The following is a 27,376-nucleotide window of genomic DNA, read 5'->3' as shown; positions in this document are numbered from 1 at the left end:
GTGTAGCTCCTCCCTCCGAGCATATACACCCCCTGGATAACCAAATATACCCAGTTCAATGCTTTGTGTTCAGGAGGCACACATCCACACATGCATTCTCATCTGATTTTTGATTTTAAAGAGTTTGAAGAAAAGTGGGTCCAAGCCTGGACCCCCGGCATGTCCCTTCTCACCCCACTGTGTCGGCGGTATTGTTAAGGTTGATTTCAGGGCTGGAGCCTTACATGCCGCGCTCCTTCACCATCCCTCGGGCTCTGGCTTGAAGTGGGAGCCAGCACGGTTCTCACTGCCTTGCAGGAGACCGGTCTCCATCCGCAGCCCTTTCAGGATCCTGCCGGACGGAGCACTCATCCCTCAGGGACCTGGCCCTGCGTCTCACAAGCTAAGTATTGAGACGTTATTGTCAGGGGGGTGCCTTGCACTTTAATGTTGGGGAGAGTGTGTTATTTTACCTTTGTGACATTTCCGGCCGGTTCTCTGGTTTTCACCAGAGAACCGCGCCGAGTGTGCCTGCGCGCCGGCCGCATTGTAAAATTTAGGCCCCGGCTTCGCCTGAGGCCTAGTTTCGTTTTCACTGCCCCTGCATGTCATACAAAGAGTCAGCTCGGGCACTCAAAAGAGCATGAAAAAATAGAGAATATTGATGCTTTTTAATGCCAATTTTATTCATGCAAAGGTCTGTGTTTATTATGACGTTTCGGCCATACAATTTTGGCCTTTATCAAATAAATGCACACAAGAAACGTATATGAAGCTAGACTGGTGAAATTAGGTTCACATGTGTTGGCCAATGGTACATTAGTAATCAACCTTTGCTATTGTCTATATGATATACCTCTTGAAGACCCAACGTTCATTAAGTGCTGTGGCGTATGGCCCACTTAACTATTGTCTATGGAAAGGATCTCTCAAGGGGCTCATGTTCAATAAGTTGCTGTGGTGTAGGACCCACCAAGTTGCACTGTGTGTGTCAGGATCAATGTTACATAGCATGAAAATACGACTTCAAGTCCTTTAGAACTTGTTACACTTTCCTAGCTCTCGTAGCCTTTCACCACCTGTTGGCGGGCAAGCACATTCGAGTCCAGTCAGACAACGCGACAGCAGTTGCCTACATCAATCACCAGGGCGGGACTCGCAGCCGCCTGGCAATGTTGGAGGTTCAACGCATCCTTCAGTGGACGGAGGACTCCAAGTCCACCATATCCGCAGTCCACATCCCAGGCGTAGAAAACTGGGAGGCAGATTATCTCAGCCGTCAAACCGTGGACAGCGGCGAGTGGGCTCTGCATCCGGCAGTGTTTCGGTCAATCTGCCGCAAGTGGGGCACTCCGGAAGTGGATCTAATGGCATCCCGGAACAACAACAAGGTCCCGGTTTACGTGGCTCGCTCCCACGATCCTCAGGCCTTTGCAGCGGACGCGCTGGTTCAGGATTGGTCCCAGTTTCGTCTGTCTTACGTGTTTCCCCCTCTAGCTCTCTTGCCCAGAGTCCTGCGCAAGATCAGAATGGAGGGCCGTCGGGTCATCCTCATTGCTCCAGACTGGCCCAGGCGAGCTTGGTACCCAGACCTGCTCCATCTGTCCGTAGAGGTGCCGTGGCATCTCCCGGACCGCCAAGACCTTCTCTCATAAGGTCCATTTTTCCGCCAGAATTCTGCGGCTCTCAGATTGACGGCGTGGCTCTTGAGTCCTGGATCTTGACGACTTCCGGCATTCCTCCCGAAGTCATCTCCACTATGACTCAGGCTCGGAAGTCTTCCTCGGCCAAAATTTATCACACGACTTGGAGAATTTTCCTGTCCTGGTGTCGGTCTTCTGGCCATGCCCCTTGGCCTTTTTCCTTGCCGACCATCCTGTCCTTTCTACAGTCCGGTCTGCAGCTAGGACTATCCCTCAATTCCCTCAAGGGACAGGTCTCGGCTCTGTCAGTGTTGTTCCAGCGGCGTATCACCCGGCTGGCTCAGGTGCGCAACTTTTTATGCAGGGCGCATCTCACATCATTCCACCTTACCGGCGGTCTTTGGATCCCTGGGACCTTAATCTGGTCCTCACGGCCTTGCAGAAACCCCCCTTTGAGCCTCTTAGGGAGGTTTCTTTGTTTCGTCTTTCACAGAAAGTCGTCTTTCTAGTGGCCATAACTTCCCTCAGGAGAGTCTCTGATTTAGCTGCTCTCTCTTCGGAGTCACCTTTTTTTTTTTTTTTTTTTATCAAGACAAGGTGGTTCTCCGTCCGACTCCGGACTTTCTCCCTAAGTTGGTATCTCCTTTCCACCTTAACCAGGACATTTCATTGCCTTCCTTTTGTCCGGCTCCTGTTCATCGCTTTGAAAAAGCGTTGCATACTTTAGATCTGGTGCGGGCGCTCCGGATCTATGTGTCACGCACCGCTGTTCTTAGGCGGTGCACCTCTCCTCTTTTTGTGCTGACCACAGGTCGGCGCAAGGGCCTCTCGGCTTCTAAACCGACCCTGGCTCGTTGGATTAGGTCGGCCATTTCTGATGCCTACCAGTGTACTCAAGTGCCTCCCCCGCTGGGGATCAAGGCACACTCGACCAGAGCTGTCGGTGCCTCTTGGGCTTTCAGGCACCAGGCTACGGCTCAGCAGGTTTGTCAGGCTGCCACTTGGTCTAGTCTGCACACCTTTTCGAAGCACTACCAAGTGCATGCTCATGCTTCGGCAGATGCGAGCTTGGGCAGACGCATCCTTCAGGCGGCTGTCGCCCATTTGTGAAGTTAGGTTTCGCCTTCTCAGTTTTTCTGTTTATTTCCCACCCATGGACTGCTTTGAGACGTCCCATGGTCTGGGTCTCCCATAGGAACGATGAAGAAAAAGAGAATTTTGTTTACTTACCGTAAATTCTTTTTCTTATAGTTCCGTAATGGGAGACACAGCACCCTCCCTGTTGCCTGTTGGCAGTTTCTTGTTCCGTGTGTTATCACCGGCTGTTGTTGTAGACAGAGGCTCCGGTTGTTCCGGTTTTTTGCTCTATCTCTACTTGTGGGTGGCTATTCTCCTTCAGCTTTTGCACTAAACTGGCTATATTTGGTTATCCAGGGGGTGTATATGCTCGGAGGGAGGAGCTACACTTTTTAGTGTAGTACTTTGTGTGTCCTCCGGAGGCAGAAGCTATACACCCATGGTCTGGGTCTCCCATTACGGAACTATAAGAAAAAGAATTTACGGTAAGTAAACAAAATTCTCTTCTTTTTTATGGACTTCCAATGAGAAACCTGAATATATCAATATTTTCCATCTATAGTTAGTACAGAATGGTATCTAGCATTTTGTAGAATGAAATCATGGTCCTTGAAGAGCAGTAATTTAATTAAAGTAGGTCTTGGAGGAGCGCAGAGTGGTAAAGATCTGAAAGGGACTCTTTGCTCCCTGTCGATGGCAAGGAAATGGGAAGAGCACATTTTTGCCAAATTTTCAATCAGCTGGTACTAAAAAAAAAGTCAACAGGATTGCTGCCCATCTTTCTCAGGCACCCGCACCAGTCACAAATTATTTTGCCAGTCTGTTTTCCGAATTGTCAGCTTTATTAAGAGGATCATTAATGTTCTGCAACACTCTACTAAGATCTTTTTGTACAGAGCATCTGAACTACTATTCCACTTACTCTCTCCTCCAATTCTGTAACTTTTGTAGTGGTTTTCTGTATGCCCTGCCTCAAAAAGGCAATATCTTCTCTGATTCCCCCTCCCCCACATAATTTGTCAAAGTTTTTGATGTTTAGGCACAAAATTTCAAAATTAAACCACTGCTAACACAGCTTGTAGAGTTGGTTCCACTGTAGGATCTCTGTTCTCATAGGGTTCCTCTAGCCTGCTTTCTTCCAGCTGAAGCACATGTATATAATTTTGAATTTGCCTCTGAGGGAGTTGCGCCATCTTGCCTGCACTAGCTCTCTGCAGCCCCTCATCTTCAGCCATCTCTACCACAGTTTCCTGCAGCTGTGCAGGAGTCCACTCCTCCACCATCTGATGCCCAGCCTCTCTGCCACAATGTGCCTCACTGATGCAGAGGACGGCAGTGCCATGTTGGAAGAAGTGCCGTCGTGGGCCTGCTCCCTCAAATGCGGAGTCATATTCCACCTTTGCAGCACCGCCGTTCACGTCACCGCTCTCCAGAGACCTTGCCCCACCCCCAGTTCCGGTGTGACGGAATAGAGGGTTAGCGGATAATCACAGTACATTCAGAATACTTATTAGGAGTACAGTAGTTCACATCCTCTTCACATGGCGGCCAGGACTACAATTGTACAATTGGTAGAAGCTTTGCCATTATCGGTACACAGTCACACTTTAGGAGACTTTTTCTATAAGTTTATAAACTACGTTCCCATGATTTTATTTTCTGCTTTGTTTTTTTTTTTTTGTTTGTAGTCTCTGTAGAAGCCCAAATCCATTGATTCTGAACAATATTTCTCAACTGAATACATACAGGTAAGTCATAATGTCCTTAATGGCTCGACACCGTTTAGTTGTCATAAAAACTTGTGTTAATTTTGTTTGAAAACTTTTTGATTTGTTTAATTTTTTTATATTACTGTATATATATATATTTTTTTTATCTTCAGTGTACCTGTTCAGAACCTTAATCTTACTTTGAAGCCCATAAATGTTCATCAAGAAGATCTGGGACTTCCGCTTTCTTTGTACGCTCAGCTAGAGGATGATCCAATACCTCCATGTTGGTTGCCTTCACAGTACAAGAATGATGTAGAATTATCAAGCTGTTCCTTCAAACAGGAAGATGGCCCTAAGCATTCCTTTATTGTTTCTACTGTGAAAGAGGATAACTTCAATCTGCCACTTTACTCTTCTGCTGAGCACAGGGATTATCTAGAATGTCCACTTGCTTTCTCGTCTCTGAAACCCATAGTTAACACATCTTTGCAAGAACATAAAATCCCTTCAATTTGCTTATCCTCTCGGTGGGATGTTGCCATTCAAGACGTTGCTGCTTTAGATCTTCCTTGCCGTGAGACACCACCTAAGATCCAGGTATCTCCTTTTGAACAGAGAGAGAATTTATTCATTCCCTGCACACAAAGTCAAAACAAGGACCAGGGAAACGAGGTAAGGTGCTAAGATAAGGGCTCTCAAATAAAGAGCATCTGTGACTAAAATATAATCACCCCAATCATAGAAGTGTATTATAAGCACACCGTGTGACTGGATTTCTTCCAATAACTTAAGGCAGCCTCAAAGATGACAATAGATGATTTTGGTAAAAAGAAACCAACCTGTTGAAAGAGCATATGTGCACCTTTTTATCTTTTTTTTTTATCTTTATTTGCTGATGGATGTTTTACATTCTTGTCAAGCTATATTATGCTGCTTTTGGATGGGCTGAAAAGTTTTCTCAGGAACGCTCATTCTCAAATATTGTGTTTAAAAAAAAAAGGCCAGCAAACGCCTGATGAACGGACAAAACTCTTGTTTGTTGGGTGCAATGATTTATTTAGCAGGCTTAAAACCCATTGTTTTTGGTGGCACATTGTTCTGTGTAAACCTGAAGCGGGCTGCCAAGTACCATGGTTTTGTGCCCTGCCACCAGGAAGCTTGACACTAGGTGAAAAAAGAAAAAGTAACTCTGTGGTGGGCTATACCCTCTTCTCAGACACTTGGCAGCTCAGTTTAGTGTCAAAAGGCATAGGAGAACAACCTCAAAATCAGTAAAAATGCTAGATCAAAAGTCAGCCAGGTACCAACATGTCCTGAACTTGGGGAAGAAAACTACATAGTCAACTGGTACAGGAGAACAGGAATAGGGTAAGAGCTGTATCCCCCCAAGGTCTTCAACGAGAAAAGGATTTTACGGTAAGTAGAAATATAGTTTTCTCGTTTGATAGTATCAGGGAGTACACCAGGCCATGGGACACTTAAGAACAGTCCCAGTAGGTGAAAAAAGTAGGGAACAGTGTGGATCACCTAGCAAACAGCAGCTTGCAGCACCATACACTTCAGGCTGGCATCGGCAGAAGCCATAGCGTTGATCTTGGGGAAACTGAGGAAAGATGTAGACAGAAGCCCAAGTAACACCGTTGTAGGCCTGAGAAAGAGAGGCCTGAGGCCTGACTGCACAGAATTCTTTGACAACCTTTGTGGAATGATCTGTAACCCAAAAGGTCGAGATTTGTTTATGGCCTGGTCGATTTACACAATAGCTGATATGATCCTTTTGAAAATGGTTATTTTGCAGACTGACCAATAATTGCATGGCTTTGGGAATCACAAAAAGAAAATTGCATGCCAGAAGGTTACCAAGAATGAACATGGGCACTGACCAGAACCAGACGGTTGGGATGGACTGGTGTAAGAGGGATGATAATGTCCCCATTTTTGTGTAAAGCAGATGACCACCTTGCATATTAGGTTACGGTGACTAAAAATGACAACTTTCAAGAAGGTAAAATTCTGCGGACAGACTCAAGGAAGACTGCTGGAGTAGGACAGGATGAATATCCTAAAGCAGCACCATAATTTGGGGTGCAACCAACAAGTCACTAGCTCTTACTCATTTGTGAGAAACCCATGAATGCTGGAAGGGCATGTGCACACATTTTCAGACAGGTCCGCTCCGTGACCAACCTAAAAAAGTACTCCATAAAAAATGAACATATTCACTGCAATGTCAGAACAACTTGCTGTGCATATGTTGCCTTTCTTTTTCGCTCCTAATTGGGAGACCCAGACAGTGGGTGTATAGCTACTGCCTCTGGAGGCCGCACAAAGAACTACACTTAAAAGTGTAAGGCCCCTCCCCTTCTGGCTATACACCCTCCCGTAGGAGTACGGATTCCTCAGTTTTAGCTTTGTGCGAAGGAGGTCAGACACGCACGCATAGCTCCATTGTTTTTAGTCAGCAGCAGCTGCTGACTATGTCGGATGGAAGAAAAGAGGGCCCATACAGGGCTCCCAGCATGCTCCCTTCTCACCCCACTGTATGTCGGAGGTGTTTGTAAGGTTGAGGTACCCATTGCGGGTACGGCGGCTGGAGCCCACATGCTGATTCCTTCCCCATCCCTTTTTACAGGGCTCTGGGTGAAGTGGGATTTACTGGTCTCCAGGCACTGAGACCGTGCTCCATCTACAGCCCCTGGAGAAGATGCTGGATGGAGCGGAGTACATCAGGGACATGGCCCTGCTTCCTCAAGGTACTCTGTGTCCCCGTGCGTTTGGCGCTCACACCGCAGCATGCTGGGTGTTGTAGTGCGCCGGGGACATCAGCGCTACGGCGCTTGTGCCATGGCCTCATTCAGCTTCGCTGAAGCAGGCACACTTTTGGGAAACGGTCGCGCCGGCCGCTGGGACTGCGGCGCGGCTGGCACTTGTGGTGCGCCGGGGACTTCAGCGCGGGCCGCGCTTTTACGGCGGCCGCGCTGATAACTCGAGTCCCCGGCTTTTGCGGCCTAGTTCCGTTCGTTCCCGCCCCCAGACCTGCCAGTCAGGAGAGGGGCGGGACGCTGGTCAGTGCATCAGCGCTGAGGGCTGGAGTCGTTTTTACATACTCCAGCCCTCACAATAGGCACAGAGGGGACACTGTTTCCCGCACTTTTGTTTAGGAACTCCCACGGACCGCCCCTCTCCACAGACGCCGGCAGCCATTCCTGCTGACACGCTGAGCTGCAGAGGGGAGCCGGGGGGACCCAGACAAGGAATTCTGCGCCTCTTACCCGCTATTCAGCGGGCGGTAAGCAGCCCTCCGGGCTCACCCCCTCTTGTGCCAGTAGTAATCTTAGTATTTTGTTCCTGCAAATACTTTGTACTGCATAGCGCTGGTCGCCCTTTGGCTATAGACTCTCTCACATTGCAGAGAGCCAACAGCATGTCGTCCACAAAACGCAAGGGTGCCAAGGCACAGACATTATATGCTTCCTGTACCGCATGTGGGACTTTTCTACCGGCAGGCTCCACTGACCCCCATTGTGTGCAGTGCTCGGCCCCTGCGGCACTTGCACAGTCGGGACCTCTGCTGGACGTGACCCAGGGTGTACCACCTGTGAATGCTGTCCAGGTGACAGGAACTGAGTTTACAGCTTTTGCTGACAGAATGTCTCTCACTATGTCACAAATTCTTGACACATTGCGAGCTAGGCCTGTACTTCAGGCCACGGACACTGTGCAATCATTGCCCCCTGGTCCCCCTCAGCTGAATTACCTCCAAGCTCCGGGACGGGCACATACACCTCAGGGTGAAGACTCTGACTCGGACGATGGCCCCAGGCAACCTAAGCGGGCTCGCTATGAGGGGCCTTCACATTCATCTCAATGGTCAGGATCCCAGCGAGATGAATCTATGGGTGATGAGGCGGACGTAACTGATCAGGATTCTGATCCTGGGACCGCTCTCAATCTAGATACACCAGATGGTGACGCCATAGTTAATGATCTTATAGCGTCCATCAATAAGATGTTAAATATTTCCCCACCAGCTCCTCTTGTAGAGGAGTCAGCTTCGCAGCACGAGAGAATCCAGGAAAGGCGTTTTTCTAAACGGCTTAAAGATACACGCTATCCTTTTCCCCCTGAGGTGGTCAAGGGTTGGACCCAGTGTCCAAAAGTGGATCCTCCAATTTCCAGGCTTGCAGCTAGATCCTTGGTTGCAGTTGAAGATGGAGCGGCACTTAAAGATGCCACTGACAGGCAGATGGAGCTCTGGCTGAAATCCATCTATGAAGCAATTGGAGCGTCGTTAGCGCCATCTTTTGCTGCCGTATGGGCACTCCAAGCTATCTCAGCCGGGCTTGTGCAAGTCGACTCAGTCACACGTGCATTTGCCCCGCAGGTAGCACCATTGACCTCGCAAATGGCTGCATTCGCGTCGTACGCAATTAATGCTGTTCTTGACGCTACAAGCCGCACGGCAGTGGCGTCAGCCAACTCCGCTGTTTTGCGTAGGGCCCTGTGGTTGAGACATTGGAAGGCAGATTCTCATTCCAAGAAGTGCTTAACCAATTTGCCTTTTTCTCGTGACCGATTGTTTGGAGAGCGTTTGGATGAAATCATCAAACACTCCAAGGGTAAGGACTCATCCTTACCGCAACACAGACAAAACAAACCCCAACAGAGGAAGGGTCAGTCTGGTTATCGGTCCTTTCGAGGACCGGGCAGGTCCCAATTTTCCTCGTCAAAAAAGACTCAAAAAGATCAGAGACGCTCAGATTCTTGGAGGTCTCAGTCACGCCCAAAAAGGACAGCCGGAGGAACCGTTGCCAAGACGGCGTCCTCCTGACTTGCAGTCTCCGATTCCCACACCCTCGGTCGGTGGGAGGCTTTCCCACTTTGGCGACATTTGGCTGTCACGCGTCAAAGACCGTTGGGTGAGGGATATTCTGTCTCACGGGTACAGGATAGAGTTCAGTTCTCGTCCGCCAACTCGTTTCTTCAGAACTTCTCCACCACCAGACCGAGCCGATGCTCTGTTGCAGGCGGTGGCCGCTCTAAAGGCGGAAGGAGTGGTGACCTCCGTCCCTCTTCAGGAACAAGGTCACGGTTTTTACTCCAATCTGTTTGTGGTCCCAAAAAAGGACGGATCGTATCGACCCGTCCTGGATCTAAAGTTGCTCAACAGACACGTAAAAGTCAGGAGGTTCCGGATGGAATCCCTACGCTCCGTCATAGCCTCAATGTCTCAAGGAGATTTTCTAGCATCAATAGATATCAAAGATGCGTATCTCCACGTGCCGATTGCGCCAGAGCATCAGCGTTTCCTACGCTTCGTCATACACGACGAACACCTGCAGTTCGTAGCGTTACCTTTCGGTCTGGCAACAGCCCCCCGGGTCTTCACCAAGGTCATGGCAGCAGTAGTAGCTGTTCTGCACTCGCAAGGTCACTCGGTCATCCCGTATCTAGACGACCTGCTTATAAAGGCACCCTCTCAAGAGGCATGCCAACACAGTCTGAAGGTGGCACTAGACACTCTCCAGAGTTTCGGGTGGATTATCAACTTTCCAAAGTCTCATCTAACCCCGACCCAATCTCTGACTTATCTTGGCATGGAGTTTCATACTCTCTCAGCGATAGTGAAGCTTCCACTGGACAAGCAGTGTTCGCTACGGACAGGAGTGTAATCTCTCCTTCAGAGCCAGTCGCACTCACTGAGGCGCCTCATGCATTTCCTAGGAAAGATGGTAGCAGCAATGGAGGCGGTCCCGTTCGTGCAGTTTCATCTGCGCCCTCTACAATGGGACATTCTACGCCAATGGGATGGGAAATCGTCGTCCCTCGACAGGACTGTCTCCCTCTCTCAGACTGCCAAGGACTCTCTGCGTTGGTGGCTTCTCCCCACCTCATTGTCACAGGGAAAGTCGTTCCTTCCCCCGTCCTGGGCAGTGGTCACGACGGATGCGAGCCTATCAGGGTGGGGAGCGGTGTTTCTCCACCACAGGGCTCAGGGGACGTGGACTCAGGAAGAGTCCACCCTGCAGATCAATGTTCTGGAAATCAGAGCAATCTATCTTGCTCTGCGAGCCTTCCAACAATGGCTGGAAGGCAAGCAGATTCGGATTCAGTCGGACAATTCCACGGCGGTGGCGTACATCAACCACCAAGGGGGAACACGCAGTCGCCAAGCCTTTCAGGAAGTCCGGCGGATTTTGACGTGGGTGGAAAGCAAAGCGTCCACCATATCCGCAGTTCACATCCCAGGCGTGGAAAACTGGGAAGCAGACTTTCTCAGTCGCCAGGGCATGGACGCAGGAGAATGGTCCCTTCACCCGGACGTGTTTCAGCAGATCTGTTGCCGCTGGGGGACGCCGGACGTCGATCTGATGGCGTCACGGCACAACAACAAGGTCCCAGTTTTCATGGCACGGTCTCACGATCACCGAGCGCTGGCGGCAGACGCCTTGGTTTAGGATTGGTCGCAATTCCGACTCCCCTATGTGTTCCCACCTCTAGCATTGTTACCCAGAGTTCTCCGGAAAATCAGGTCCGACTGCCATCGAGCCATTCTCGTCGCTCCAGACTGGCCAAGAAGGTCGTGGTACTCGGATCTGTGGCATCTCACGGTAGGCCAACCGTGGGCACTACCAGACCGTCCAGATTTGCTGTCTCAAGGGCCGTTTTTCCATCTGAATTCTGCGGCCCTGAACCTGACACTGTGGCCATTGAGTCCTGGATCCTAGCGGCCTCAGGTTTATCTCATGAAGTTGTTGCCACAATGAGACAGGCTAGAAAACCATCCTCAGCTAAGATCTATCACAGGACGTGGAAGATATTCTTAGCTTGGTGCTTGGCTCAAGGGTTTTGTCCCTGGCCATTTGCATTGCCAATTTTTCTTTCCTTCCTGCAGTCTGGGTTGGAAAAAGGTTTGTCGCTTAGCTCTCTTAAGGGTCAAGTCTCCGCGCTATCCGTATTCTTTCAGAAGCGCTTGGCACAGCTTTCTAAAGTACGCACGTTTCTCCAAGGAGTTTGTCATATCGTTCCTCCTTACAGACGGCCATTGGAACCCTGGGATCTAAACAAGGTTCTCATTGCTCTCCAGAAGCCGCCTTTCGAGCCTTTGAAAGAGGTTTCCCTTTCTCGGCTTTCACAAAAAGTAGTTTTCTTTTTCGCTCCTAATTGGGAGACCCAGACAGTGGGTGTATAGCTACTGCCCTCTGGAGGCCGCACAAAGAACTACACTTAAAAGTGTAAGGCCCCTCCCCTTCTGGCTATACACCCTCCCGTAGGAGTACAGATTCCTCAGTTTTAGCTTTGTGCGCAAGGAGGTCAGACACGCACGCATAGCTCCATTGTTTTTAGTCAGCAGCAGCTGCTGACTATGTCGGATGGAAGAAAAGAGGGCCCATACAGGGCTCCCAGCATGCTCCCTTCTCACCCCACTGTATGTCGGAGGTGTTTGTAAGGTTGAGGTACCCATTGCGGGTACGGCGGCAGGAGCCCACATGCTGATTCCTTCCCCATCCCTTTTTACAGGGCTCTGGGTGAAGTGGGATTTACTGGTCTCCAGGCACTGAGACCGTGCTCCATCTACAGCCCCTGGAGAAGATGCTGGATGGAGCGGAGTACATCAGGGACATGGCCCTGCTTCCTCAAGGTACTCTGTGTCCCCGTGCATTTGGCGCTCACACCGCAGCATGCTGGGTGTTGTAGTGCGCCGGGGGACATCAGCGCTACGGCGCTTGTGCCATGGCCTCATTCAGCTTCGCTGAAGCAGGCACACTTATAGGAATCGGTCGCGCCGGCCGCTGGGACTGCGGCGCGGCTGGCACTTGTGGTGCGCCGGGGACTTCAGCGCGGCCCGCGCTTTTACGGCGGCCGCGCTGATAACTCGAGTCCCCGGCTTTTGCGGCCTGCTTCCGTTCGTTCCCGCCCCCAGACCTGCCAGTCAGGAGAGGGGCGGGACGCTGGCCAGTGCATCAGCGCCGAGGGCTGGAGTCGTTTTTACATACTCCAGCCCTCACAATCGGCACAGAGGGGACACTGTTTCCCGCACTTTTGTTTGGGAACTCCCACGGACCGCCCCTCTCCACAGACGCCGGCAGCCATTCCTGCTGACACGCTGAGCTGCAGAGGGGAGCCGGGGAGACCCAGACAAGGAATTCTGCAGCCTCTTACCCGCTATTCAGCGGGCGGTAAGCAGCCCTCAGGGCTCACCCCCTCTTGTGCCAGTAGTATTCTTAGTATTTTGTTTCTACAAATACTTTGTATTGCATAGCGCTGGTCGCCCTTTGGCTATAGACTCTCTCACATTGCAGAGAGCCAGCAGCATGTCGTCCGTAAAACGCAAGGGTGCCAAGGCACAGACATTATATGCTTCCTGCACCGCATGTGGGACTTTTCTACCGGCAGGCTCCACGGACCCCCATTGTGTGCAGTGCTCGGCCCCTGCGGCGCTTGCACAGTCGGGACCTCTGCTGGACGTGACCCAGGGTGTACCACCTGTGAATGCTGTCCAGGTGACAGGAACTGAGTTTGCAGCTTTTGCTGACAGAATGTCTCTCACTATGTCACAAATTCTTGACACATTGCGAGCTAGGCCTGTACTTCAGGCCACGGACACTGTGCAATCATTGCCCCCTGGTCCCCCTCAGCTCCAAGCTCCGGGACGGGCATATACACCTCAGGGTGAAGACTCTGACTCGGACGATGGCCCTGGGCAGCCTAAGCGGGCTCGCTATGACGGGCCTTCACATTCATCTCAATGGTCAGGATCCCAGCGAGATGAATCTATGGGTGATGAGGCGGACGTAACTGATCAGGATTCTGATCCTGGGACCGCTCTCAATCTAGATACACCAGATGGTGACGCCATAGTTAATGATCTTATATTTAACATCAATAAGATGTTAAATATTTCCCCACCAGCTCCTCTTGTGGAGGAGTCAGCTTCGCAGCACGAGAGAATCCATTTCAGATACCCTAAGCGTACTTTAAGCACTTTTCTGGACCACGCTGACTTTAGAGACGCAATCCAGAAACCCCACGCTTATCCTGAAAGGCGTTTTCCTAAACGGCTTAAAGATACACGCTATCCTTTTCCCCCTGAGGTGGTCAAGGGTTGGACCCAGTGTCCAAAAGTGGATCCTCCAATTTCCAGGCTTGCAGCTAGATCCTTGGTTGCAGTTGAAGATGGAGCGGCACTTAAAGATGCCACTGACAGGCAGATGGAGCTCTGGCTGAAATCCATCTATGAAGCGATTGGAGCGTCATTAGCGCCTTCTTTTGCAGCCGTATGGGCACTCCAAGCTATCTCAGCCGGGCTTGCGCGAGTTGACTCCGTCACACGTGCATTTGCCCCGCAGGTAGCACCATTGACCTCGCAAATGGCGGCATTCGCGTCGTACGCGATTAATGCTGTTCTTGACGCTACAAGCCGCACGGCAGTGGCGTCAGCCAACTCCGTTGTTTTGCGTAGGGCCCTGTGGTTGAGACATTGGAAAGCAGATTCTCATTCCAAGAAGTGCTTAACCAATTTGCCTTTTTCTCGTGACCGATTGTTTGGAGAGCGTTTGGATGAAATCATCAAACACTCCAAGGGTAAGGACTCATCCTTACCGCAACACAGACAAAACAGACCCCAACAGAGGAAGGGTCAGTCTGGTTATCGGTCCTTTCGAGGACCGGGCAGGTCCCAATTCGCCTCGTCAAAAAAGACTCAAAAAGACCAGAGACGCTCAGATTCTTGGAGGTCTCAGTCACGCCCAAAAAGGACAGCCGGAGGAACCGTTGCCAAGACGGCGTCCTCCTGACTTGCGGTCTCCGATTCCCACACCCGCGGTCGGTGGGAGGCTTTCCCACTTTGGCGACATCTGGCTGTCACACGTCAAAGACCGTTGGGTGAGGGATATTCTGTCTCACGGGTACAGGATAGAGTTCACGTCCACCATATCCGCAGTTCACATCCCAGGCGTGGAAAACTGGGAAGCAGACTTTCTCAGTCGCCAGGGCATGGACGCAGGAGAATGGTCCCTTCACCCGGACGTGTTTCAGCAGATCTGTTGCCGCTGGGGGACGCCGGACGTCGATCTGATGGCGTCACGGCACAACAACAAGGTCCCAGTTTTCATGGCACGGTCTCACGATCACCGAGCACTGGCGGCAGACGCCTTGGTTCAGGATTGGTCGCAATTCCGACTCCCCTATGTGTTCCCACCTCTAGCATTGTTACCCAGAGTTCTCCGGAAAATCAGGTCCGACTGCCATCGAGCCATACTCGTCGCTCCAGATTGGCCAAGAAGGTCGTGGTACCCGGATCTGTGGCATCTCACGGTAGGCCAACCGTGGACACTACCAGACCGTCCAGATTTGCTGTCTCAAGGGCCGTTTTTCCATCTGAATTCTGCGGCCCTGAACCTGACTGTGTGGCCATTGAGTCCTGGATCCTAGCGGCCTCAGGTTTATCTCATGAGGTTGTTGCCACAATGAGACAGGCTAGAAAACCATCCTCAGCTAAGATCTATCACAGAACGTGGAAGATATTCTTAGCGTGGTGCTTGGCTCAAGGGTTTTCTCCCTGGCCATTTGCATTGCCAATTTTTCTTTCCTTCCTGCAGTCTGGGTTGGAAAAAGGTTTGTCGCTTAGCTCTCTTAAGGGTCAAGTCTCCGCGCTATCCGTATTCTTTCAGAAGCGCTTGGCACGGCTTTCTAAAGTACGCACGTTTCTCCAAGGAGTTTGTCATATCGTTCCTCCTTACAGACGGCCATTGGAACCCTGGGATCTGAACAAGGTTCTCATTGCTCTCCAGAAGCCGCCTTTCGAGCCTTTGAAAGAGGTTCCCCTTTCTCGGCTTTCACAAAAGGTAGTTTTTCTTGTGGCGGTCACGTCTCTTCGAAGAGTGTCCGAGCTAGCGGCGTTATCTTGCAAATCTCCCTTCCTGGTGTTTCACCAAGACAAGGTAGTACTGCGTCCAATTCCAGAGTTTTCTCCCAAGGTGGTTTCTTCCTTTCATCTCAATCAGGATATCACTTTGCCATCTTTGTGTCCGCATCCAGTTCACCAATTTGAAAAGGGTTTACATCTGTTGGACCTGGTGAGAGCACTCAGGATTTACATTTCTCGCACGGCGGCTCTACGCCGTTCTGATGCGCTCTTTGTCCTAGTCGCTGGTCAGCATAAGGGATCGCAAGCTTCCAAATCCACCCTGGCGCGGTGGATCAAGGAACCAATTCTTCACACATACCGTTCTGCTGGGCTTCCGATTCCATCTGGACTGAAAGCCCATTCTACCAGAGCCGTGGGTGCGTCCTGGGCATTGCGGCATCAGGCTACGGCTCAGCAAGTGTGCCAAGCGGCTACCTGGTCGAGTCTGCACACGTTTACCAAACACTATCAAGTGCATACCTACGCTTCGGCAGATGCCAGCCTAGGTAGACAGGTCCTTCAGGCGGCGGTGGCCCACCTGTAGGAAGAGGCTGTCTGACAGCCCGTTCATGTGGTATCTTTTTACCCACCCAGGGACTGCTTTTGGACGTCCCACTGTCTGGGTCTCCCAATTAGGAGCGAAAAAGAAGAAGGGAATTTTGTTTACTTACCGTAAATTCCTTTTCTTCTAGCTCCAATTGGGAGACCCAGCACCCGCCCTATTTGTTCTTAGGGTTTCGTTTTTTCGGGTGCACATGTTGTTCATGTTGTTTCTTAAGTTCTCCGATCGTGTTATCGGATTGAATTTGTTTTTGAAACTGTTATTGGCTTTCCTCCTTCTTGCTTTGGTACTAAAACTGAGGAATCTGTACTCCTACGGGAGGGTGTATAGCCAGAAGGGGAGGGGCCTTACACTTTTAAGTGTAGTTCTTTGTGCGGCCTCCAGAGGGCAGTAGCTATACACCCACTGTCTGGGTCTCCCAATTGGAGCTAGAAGAAAAGGAATTTACGGTAAGTAAACAAAATTCCCTTCTTTCTTGTGGCGGTCACGTCTCTTCGAAGAGTGTCCGAGCTAGCGGCGTTATCTTGCAAATCTCCCTTCCTGGTGTTTCACCAAGACAAGGTAGTACTGCGTCCAATTCCAGAGTTTTCTCCCAAGGTGGTTTCTTCCTTTCATCTCAATCAGGATATCACTTTGCCATCTTTGTGTCCGCATCCAGTTCACCAATTTGAAAAAGGTTTACATCTGTTGGACCTGGTGAGAGCACTCAGGATTTACATTTCTCGCACGGCGTCTCTACGCCGTTCTGATGCGCTCTTTGTCCTAGTCGCTGGTCAGCATAAGGGATCGCAAGCTTCCAAATCCACCCTGGCGCGGTGGATCAAGGAACCAATTCTTCACACATACCGTTCTGCTGGGCTTCCGATTCCATCTGGACTGAAGGCCCATTCTACCAGAGCCGTGGGTGCGTCCTGGGCATTGCGGCATTAGGCTACGGCTCAGCAGGTGTGCCAGGCGGCTACCTGGTCGAGTCTGCACACGTTTACCAAACACTATCAAGTGCATACCTACGCTTCGGCAGATGCCAGCCTAGGTAGACAGGTCCTTCAGGCGGCGGTGGCCCACCTGTAGGAAAGGGCTGTCTGACAGCCCGTTCATGTGGTATCTTTTTACCCACCCAGGGACTGCTTTTGGACGTCCCACTGTCTGGGTCTCCCAATTAGGAGCGAAAAAGAAGGGAATTTTGTTTACTTACCGTAAATTCCTTTTCTTCTAGCTCCAATTGGGAGACCCAGCACCCGCCCTATTTGTTCTTAGGGTTTCGTTTTTCGGGTGCACATGTTGTTCATGTTGTTTCTTAAGTTCTCCGATCTTGTTATCGGATTGAATTTGTTTTTGAAACTGTTATTGGCTTTCCTCCTTCTTGCTTTGGTACTAAAACTGAGGAATCCGTACTCCTACGGGAGGGTGTATAGCCAGAAGGGGAGGGGCCTTACACTTTTAAGTGTAGTTCTTTGTGCGGCCTCCAGAGGCAGTAGCTATACACCCACTGTCTGGGTCTCCCAATTGGAGCTAGAAGAAAAGGAATTTACGGTAAGTAAACAAAATTCCCTTCTTTCAACTTTTTAACCACTTCAGGTTTCAAAAGACGCAAAGCTGTTAAATTGATGTAACCGATGCATTCTTCAGGTGGTTTCCTTGTTAATCTATTTGTACAAAATAGCGAGTGGCTTCCACTTGGAAGTCACTCACTATTTTGTACATATAAGTTTAAAAAAAAAATGGCACTGGCAATGTCACCACAGAAACAACCGACAAGACACTTTAGGATAAATACTGGAGTTTTCCTGAAAGATCTTCATGTAGCAAACTTGGTGGGTACACCGCCATCTAAAAGACGTGTGTGCACATACACAAAGGATATGAAAGGGGCAGAAAACTGTCCACTGAGGGAGAAGACTGAGATCTGCATTCAGACAAAAGGAAAAAAAAGTGGAAAAAAATCCAAGTGATTTTAAAAAAAAAATATATGGGATTGAAGTTCTCTGTGCCACCAGCCAAAGGAGGATCTCCAGGTATGGAGGTAAACCTTGGGTAGACTGCAGCTTACGAGCTTGTAGCAACCGACTCACATATCCTTTTATCGCCTAACTTCACCTTCTACAGCCACTAAGTTTAACGCAGCTGAAGTAAACTAGGGAAAACTGAGGACCTTGTGAAAATAGAGCGGGGTGACAATGGAGCATGTATGAAAATAATGTTGCAGTACCAGAACTATCTGGGCTACCAGAATGCTCTATGCTAGGGATTCTCCTGTCCTGGTGTTTCCTTTCCTTCACTGGAAAATGGCCAGTCTTCATGGAGAAAGGTGTCTTATTGTCTGTCATGCTGACAGAAGGCAACCACATTCTGACCTGCAGGTTGTACCTTACTATCCGAACAAGGTGTGGCCTGGCTGAAGCCAGTTTCAAATCCTGTCCGAGTTCAGTCTAAGCCAGAGTTGTCCCCCTGGAAGCTCGCAATGGACAGGGGGAAGAAGTGGTGTCATCAGCTATGGCTCTGTCTCAGGATGTTGAACACCACTAAAAAGAAACAAAAACTGGGGAAAAAAAATTGTGCAGAAGACTTGATATAGATTGCCTGCTAAAGCTGTGCTGCCTAGTGTATGAAGAGGTACAGCCCACCAGGCGGAGCGAACACTTTTTTTTTTTTTTTCTTCTTCTCTACTTCTAAGGACTCATTCACATGACCGTTCCGTTTTTGCAGTCCGCAGAAAGCAGTCCTGTTTTTTTCACGGATGCATCCGTGTGGGAACCGCATCCGTCCCGTTCCGTATACAGTCCATGTGGCATCCGTGTGACTATCATTTTTTTTTTTTTTTTTTTCCGAACTGCAAAAAACGGAAGGAGAGTTACATGCAGCCCAGGCTAATTGGCCAGATGCTAGTCCCCATATAAAGTCTATGGGGAACAGAATCTGGGGCAAAGGGGTAGGAGCAAGCGCTACATACTCGCCGATCACCGGGATAGCTGTCACACTACTCCCACAGCAGCTCTTTGATCTTCCCGAGCCGGCCGCTCATTAAGCTCATAGATATTCTCTCCTCCCCACATCTGTGATTGGTTGCAGTCAGACAGCTGTCACTCAGCGTGGAGGCGCGTCTGACTAACCAATCGCGGCTGCCGGTGAGCGGGTCTATATCGTACAATACAATAAGTAATTAAAAAAAAAAACTGCGTGAGTTCCCCACCAATTTTGATACCAGCCAGGATATATTCTCACAGCTGTTGGTTGGTATTCTCAGGCTTGGGAGACCCACGTCATTGGGAGCTCTCCCAGCCTAAAAATATCAGCCAGCAGCCGGCTGAAATTGCCGCATCCATTAGATGCGGCAGTCCCGGGACTTTACCCAGCTCATCCCGTTGCCCTGGTGTGGTGACAAACTGGATAATATATGGGGTTGATACCAGATGTGTAAAGTCACCTGGCATCAAGGCCAGAGGTTAGTGATGTCATGGCGTCTATCCGATACCCTACATCACTAAGGGCCGTTTCACACCCGGCATACTCCAGTACAGTGTAATACAGTACAATGGCATCGCGGCAAGCTCCTGTCACATGCTGTCATGTGACCGGAGCATGTGATCGGAGCTTGCCGCGATGCCATTGTACATAATATTAAGAAGAAGAAAAAATGGAGCTTACAAGGCTATTGTTGCAAAAATATCCAAATTTTTATTATACAAAAAAAAAATCGTTACGATCAATATAGAAAAGGTACATATACGGTGCTTACATAGAGAAAAAGGTGAATTACCACACATAAATGGGAGAGCAAAGGTGATAACACCCCAAATAAGCATGAAGGGACAAAGGGTCATAAGTGAATATAGATGGCTGGCTAGTGACTATGGCGTCTCTGTCTTGATAATGACCATAATTCTATGTAGCCCAATCAGCATAGATCTATAAGGCAGGACAGAGATTTGCCAAATATCAAGCTAAACATGACAAAAAGTCACAGAATGACCAACAAGTATGGCGCCCTCACCCTGGCTGGACACATAAAGTAGTGTAGCCAAATCGGCATATGTCCGTTTTATGCCGGATAGGGATCGCCGGAAAAAAGCCAGTCACATGAAAAAGACCCTAAGAACCCATAACTTACACATGGTTAAGAAGAGGGGCAAGCACCAGAGCGTCCCAGGACAGTGCCACGAGCCTTCCTACGCGCGTTTCGCACGGATTACATCTGCTGGCTTCCCTGATGAAGCCAGCAGATGTAATCCGTGCGAAACGCGCGTAGGAAGGCTCGTGGCACTGTCCTGGGACGCTCTGGTGCTTGCCCCTCTTCTTAACCATGTGTAAGTTATGGGTTCTTAGGGTCTTTTTCATGTGACTGGCTTTTTTCCGGCGATCCCTATCCGGCATAAAACGGACATATGCCGATTTGGCTACACTACTTTATGTGTCCAGCCAGGGTGAGGGCGCCATACTTGTTGGTCATTCTGTGACTTTTTGTCATGTTTAGCTTGATATTTGGCAAATCTCTGTCCTGCCTTATAGATCTATGCTGATTGGGCTACATAGAATTATGGTCATTATCAAGACAGAGACGCCATAGTCACTAGCCAGCCATCTATATTCACTTATGACCCTTTGTCCCTTCATGCTTATTTGGGGTGTTATCACCTTTGCTCTCCCATTTATGTGTGGTAATTCACCTTTTTCTCTATGTAAGCACCGTATATGTACCTTTTCTATATTGATCGTAACGATTTTTTTTTTGTATAATAAAAATTTGGATATTTTTGCAACAATAGCCTTGTAAGCTCCATTTTTTCTTCTTCTTAATATTATGTGCCATATGGAGTGGCGTTGATTTTTGATGCGAGATGTGCCTTGGTTCAATGTTCTTGTGTCTGATGCCATTGTACAGTATTAACACTGTACTGGAGTGTGATGGATCCGTCAATCCGGCAAAATGCCGGATGTGTAAAACAACCCTTACCCAGTCAGTAATAATAATAATAAAAAAAAAAATAGACAAATTTTTATTTGAAAAAACACTTCCCAACACATTCCCTTATTCACCAATTTATTGGAAAGAAATAAAAATCCGGGTCTGTCGTAATCCAATAAGGGGGTCCCACGACTATCCATACTCACTGTCCCAGCCAATGAAGAACAGAGTGTTTCCCATTGGCTGGGAGAGTAGTGCACTGACCTGAGCTAACATCATGAGGTCAGCCCAGGTCACTGCCGGGCATGACCAGCGCTGACTTCAGGAGGTTAGCTAGGTACATTACCTGCGATTATGAAGTCTGCTTCACTCATAACGTCAGCGCTCGTCACTGAGTTCAATGACCGCTGCGTTCACAAGGAAGTATCGCGAGCGGCCCTTGACATCACTGCTAGTCAGTCTCGGGCCACCCTCGAGAGGTGGTCTGAGAATGCGGCGGGCATAGAAGTTAGTGACGAGCGCTGACGTCAGGAGTGCAGGAAATCCTCATTGTATGTAATTAACTTTACTAACCTTCTGACGGCAATGCTAATCATCCCCGCGAGATGCTGACTCACTGCAGTGCGGGCAGATGCTGACACACTGCAGTGCGAGCAGCTGCGGGAGCGGGACACAGACTGCAGGGGCACCTGACGGAAGTCACACGGAAGTGCTTCCGGGGATTTTGCGGACCCATTGACTTGTATTGAGTCACGGTCCGTTAATACGGAACAGAATAGGACATGTTCCATAATAACGGAACGGACATATGGCATCCGTTTTTTTTTTTTTGTTTTTTTTTTAATTTTAGGATCAGATGCACATGGAAGTGCTTCCATGTGCCATCCAATCCTACTCAAGACATTGAAAAGATGGTCTTGTGAGTAGGTCTGCAAAAAAACAGGGACTAACCAGGACAAACGGAACGGTTGGAATAAGATGTCGGTCATACCGGTCAGTGGAGACTCTATTGCTCTCTGCTGGTCTGTAACTTTGTTGTCTCCAATGTCTGCTGCTTGACCTTGTTGTAATGGACTGCCGTCTTAAAAATTTTAAGGATGGAGGCAACATGACACTCACTGTATCCCTCTGCTAGTAAAGCCAGAATTTAGCACTTCTTTTCCTCACTCAAGACTTTTCTTTTCCACTCATTTGGCATGGTTAAGTTTATTTTTTCATTCTTATTACTTTAGGGATATAACTAGCACTTGTTTTGCCATCCAGCATGTTCTATTGCAAGAGGATTGTGAAGACCACAGCAGTGTTTTTTTTGTTTTTTTGTTATACTTTCCCTCGTTAAATAATATTTAGTTCAGGTCATCACCTAATCAGAAGCACATTAAGCAGAATGAGGTGTAGTCTGGTTGGAATTCAACTGACACTGGAATGGAATGGCTGTCAGACATGTAGAGAAGCTCATTTTTAGAAAAATGTGCAGTGGTCTCTTAATTTTTGCCAAAGCTGTATAGAATGTTCCCCTGCATTTTGTAATCTTGCATCCTTTGGTGCCTTTCATGTGGCACTAAACGGTGTTTAGCCTTTTATTTAGCCCCCCGAATTCGATCACCAGCCAAGGTAAAGCAGACAGCAGTGGTCTGGTATTCTCAGACTAGAAAGGTCCACGGTTATTGGACCCTCCCCAGCCTAAAAATAGCAGGCCATAGCCACCCCTGAAATGGCGCATGCATTAGATGCGCCAATTCTGGTGCTTCATCCCAGCTCATTCCGTTGCCCTGGTGCGGTGGCAAACATGGTAATATATGAGGTTGTTATCAGCTGTGTAATGTCACCTGGCATAAAACCCTGGCATTAGTGATGTCACGGCATCTATCAGATACGCGACATCACTAATGCAGTCAGTAATTAAAAAATAAATAAATACCGTAATAGAAGACAAACAAATTTTCATTTGAAAAAACGCTCCCCAACACATTCCCTCTTCACCAATTTATTGAAAAGAAAAATCAAATCCAAATTTGGCGTAATCCAATAAGGGGTCCCACGACGATCCATACCATAGTCACTGTCCCAGTCAATGAAGAACAGAATGTTCCCCATTGGCTGGAAGAGCAGTGTAGTGATCTGAACTAACATCAATAGGTCAGCCCAGGTCACCGCAGGGCATGATGGGCGCCAATGTCATGAGGTTAACTAGATACATTACCTGCGGTAATTAAGTCCGCTGCACTCGTGATGTCAGCGCTCGTCACTGAATTCAATGACCACTGCGATCTAACCGCAAGTCTCGCAGGCAGCCTGAGACTGTGACTAGCAAGAACGTTACGAGCTCCCGCGAGACTTGAGGTGATATCGCTACGGGCAATGGAAGTCAGTGACAAGCGCTGACGTCAGGAGTGCAGTGGAGACCATCAGCGCAGGTAATGAACTTGGTTAACCTCCTGACGGCAGCACTCCTCATTGCCCCGCAGCTGATCACAAACTGCTGTGCAAGCAGATTCTGATATACTGTGCTGCAAGGTGGGAGTGCTTACGTGCGGCATTCAGGGAATTCGTGGACCCATTTACTTGTATTGAGTCGCGGTCCGCAATTACGGAACATAATAGGACATGTTCCATAATAACGGAACGGACATACAGCATGTTTGTGTTTTTGTTTTTTTTTGTGTAGGAACTGATGCACACGGAAGTGCTTCCGTGTGCCATCCTATCCTACTCAAGACATTGAAAAGATGGTCTTGTCAGTAGGTCTGCAATAAAACCAGGAACTGACCTGGACATACGGAACGGTCGTCTGAATGAGCCCTTAGACTAATGCTTTCCGCAGAAGCCTGAACAAGTTGGGTAAACCATCTTCATAAATTTACATTATACCATCTTTTACTTTTCAACTTTTATAAATGCCTTTTTCTTTGGTTCAATAGAAACAAAACACTTTATTATTTTACAACAGGAATCCTTAGAAAGAAAACCTCAACGGGTCTCTCAAATTCGAATCCGAAAAACTGTTCCCAAACCAGATCCAAATCTGACACCAATGGGTCTCCCGAAACCAAAAAGGTATGCCTTCAGACACTGTATTGTTACCATTCTATGTATGTTAAAGCGATATTGCGCCACTACAAGAATGGAGTACCCACTTGCTTGTATTAAAAACAAGGTAATGTAGCATGCTTCTCAGCCTGGGACAGGGAGATGCATCTACATTGTGTAGCTGAAGTGGATTGTGAGGTGTGCAGCCTTCGCTTTGATGTAGATCTAGTCAGGCTCTTAGTGTGAGTTCATTGGCTTCAGAATGAGCTGATCTGTATGAAAATGTAAGCTGCTATAACTCACACTGAACCTCAGCAGAGCGTCTGCCACCTCGCAATACAGAATCCTCCTACTGCACCTGGGTATAGGACGTCACATTGTATACAGGAGAATATTTGACTAGTATGATGTTATCAAAGTATATTTCTGTAATTCTAATGGAGCGTCCAATACTGTGACATGTTTTCATTGTTGTAGAGTTGAAGTGTACATTAGTGCATTGCTTGTTTGTAAATATTATCATATATACTACTTTAAATGTAAGGTCTATATAGAGTTTGCAGGACAGGGACACAATGGGAGGAATAGGGTGGGTTACACTTTCCAAGATGGTGCTCTGACTAGTCATTACCACATTACGGGAAAATTTGGGTATTGTGTGTTTTTTGCTTTTTATACAAATTGTGGCAGGACCTTTTACAACACTAAGACTAAGTGCACACAGGCATTGAGCATCTCATGCGAGAGCATTGGATTTGTTATGCTAATGACCCCCAGCTCCTGCTCTTAAGCAAGTGTAAGGGTACCTTCACACTTTAGCGATGCAGCAGCGATCCGACCAGCGATCTGACCTGGTCAGGATCGCTGCTGCATCGCTACATGGTCGCTGGTGAGCTGTCAAACAGGCAGATCTCACCAGCGACCAGTGACCAGCCAGCAGCGACGTGCAAGCGACGCTGCGCTTGTACGGAGCCGGCGTCTGGAAGCTGCGGACACTGGTAACTAAGGTAAACATCGGGTATGGTTACCCGATGTTTACATTAGTTACCAGCGCACACCGCTTAGCTTAGCGCGTGCAGGGAGCAGGAGCCGGCACTGGCAGCATGAGAGCTGCGGAGGCTGGTAACGAAGGTAAATATCGGGTAACCACCTTGGTTACCCAATGTTTACCTTGGTTACAGCTTACCGCAGGCTGTCAGACGCCGGCTCCTGCTCCCTTCACATTCAGGATTGTTACTCTCTCGCTGTCACACACAGCGATGTGTGCTTATCAGCGGGAGAGCAACAATAAAAAAACGAACCAGGGCTGTGTGTAACGAGCAGCGATCTCACAGCAGGGGCCAGATCGCTGCTCAGTGTCACACACAGCGAGATCGCTAATGAGGTCACAAAAAACGTGACTCAGCAGCGATCTCAGTAGCGATCTCGCTGTGTGTGAAGTACCCCTAAGGAGAGTGTCCTTATCCTGTGATGCAATCGGAGGAGAGGGAGTGACTAATCTCCCTATCTTTTCCATTATCACATGATGCGATTATCGCACTTCATTGTAATGCGAGTGCAGTGTGATGCTTTTCTTGCACCCATAGACTTGTATGGGTGCAAGTTAAAATGAATCTGACTCCACTCACAGCATGCTGCGATTGTTTTCGCAATCCAATTAGGGCTGAGAAAAATAATTGCAAATGGGAGCAGCCCCATAGAGTAACATTGATCCGAGTGGAATGCGTTTTTTTTTTTTTTAAATAGATATATATATATATATATGTGTATATGTATGTATGTATGTATGTGTATATGTGTGTGTATATATATATATGATCTTCATATCAAGAGCCCATCGGGCACCGCTAGATCTCCCAAATGTTTACTATCCTGCAGACAACATGGGTGCACAATCCCAGAATTAGTCCAGACCATAGATCCACTTAGCAGAAAGGACCTGCCGAAGCACAGACATGCGAAACGGCCGCCGTCGTCCTCAGTTTGCCTCTCCTCACCTCCCCGCTACCTTGATGTACCTGCTCCACTAAGAAAAATAAAAAAAATTCTCTTGGACAGAAGCATGGTGCTGCCCTTCTTTCTACTAAGTGGATATATATTATAATCTCTATCTCTTATTCCACTTGCTCTGTGTTCTTCGCCGTGTGTCCTTAGCCTGAGGGCTCTTCTCCACTTGTGTTTTAAAAATCACAGCGATACTCGGCTCAAAATGTGAGTCGAGTGTCCTGCGTATGATCTGCGTACGGTGTTTTGGTTTTTTTTCCTCACATAGCATCCGTTTGACATGCGAGCGTCATGTGGGTGCTATGTGAGTGTTTATGCATACCGCGTCAGACTAGCTAGCGGAGGAATCTCCAGTAATACCAGGCCTGGCTGCGGTTACCTGCACTGAACTCCAGAAATCAGGCCGGTCTGTCTGCAGCTCTGTTGAACTGCACAGCAATCACCGGGGAATCAATCACTCGGCGCTCGCTGTTCAGGCTGCACTCTAGAGCTCAGGTGACAGCTCCGGAGTTCAGTGCATGTAACCGCGGCCAGGCCTGGTTTTACTGGAGATTCCTCCGGTAGCCAGTCTGACGCGGTATGCAAGTGTCAAGATCTGTGTGACATGCGTATGCCATCTGTATGACATGCGCATGCCACCCGGATTCTGATTTTTTTTTTTTCTCGCTCCCATAGGCTTGCATGGGGGTGCGAGAGCTGAGACTCGGTGAAATCGCAGCATGCGAGACGTGCTGTAAAACATTTAGCAAGAGGACACAGCCTCATTGATTTAACACTGGTGTGAGTGCGATACGATTTTCTATCTGATCGCACTCGCACATAGAAATCGCAAGTGGAGAAGAGCCCTGAAGCTCCAATACTGGTTTATAAAACCTCCCCATACAAGTTTGCTGTTACTACATTATTGTAAATTGTCACACTGATACCTGTCCGGAATACACTGTGTTAATGCAACTTTGGCAATAACCAAGCACTTGTGGAGTCTACAGTCATGGCCTAAAGTTTTCAGACTAACACAAATGTTGGTTTTCACAGTTTTTATAGTGAGAAGTTTCATTTAAAGGGCTTGTCACCTACTACAACCCCTTTTTCAATCAAGTAGTCCCTCTTATACAATAAAAACATGTATTCATCTGCATTGCTGACACCATTCCAATGCTGTCCGTTTCAGTTCTCTATGGGCCCAGGTGATATTGTTATGCCACATGAACCTTGCGGCCTATTGGAGGGGGCTAGTGCTTGAAATTGTTTTCTTTTGGTAACCATGGTTATCTACAAGTAAACATGAGCAGTCATCTCTACTTTGTATCAAAAGAGCTTTACAGACAAGGACATTAATTTTAAGATTGTGCCTAATTCAACCATTTATCAGATCATCAAGAGCTTCAGAGAGGTTAAATTGCTGTGAAGAAAGTTTCAGGGCGTTCAGGAAAGACCAGCAAGTGCTAGGACAATTTCCTAAAGAGGATTCAGCTATGCGATCAGTTTAAATCCAGTTCAGAGCTTGCTCAGGCATGGCAGTAGGCAGGTGTTAATGCATCTTCATGCACAGTAAGA

At 48.5% G+C, this 27,376-nt stretch overlaps 1 protein-coding gene across 1 annotated transcript in view; it reads left to right on the top strand.

The window, feature by feature from the left end:
* Positions 1–27,376, top strand: part of PRR14L (proline rich 14 like) — a 91,830-nt gene that overhangs the window by 31,314 nt on the left and 33,140 nt on the right. The window contains exons 5-7 of the mRNA XM_075320692.1: positions 4,388–4,447; positions 4,582–5,083; positions 23,736–23,842. Of these exons, the coding sequence (XP_075176807.1) occupies positions 4,388–4,447; positions 4,582–5,083; positions 23,736–23,842 (669 nt within the window). The remainder of the gene's footprint in view (positions 1–4,387; positions 4,448–4,581; positions 5,084–23,735; positions 23,843–27,376) is intronic.

This window comes from Anomaloglossus baeobatrachus, chromosome 1 (genome assembly GCF_048569485.1).
Source record: "Anomaloglossus baeobatrachus isolate aAnoBae1 chromosome 1, aAnoBae1.hap1, whole genome shotgun sequence".
In the NCBI taxonomy this organism is placed as follows: domain Eukaryota; kingdom Metazoa; phylum Chordata; class Amphibia; order Anura; family Aromobatidae; genus Anomaloglossus; species Anomaloglossus baeobatrachus.
Note: the sequence above shows the minus strand (reverse complement) of the source record. Positions and strands in the feature narration are given on the sequence as shown.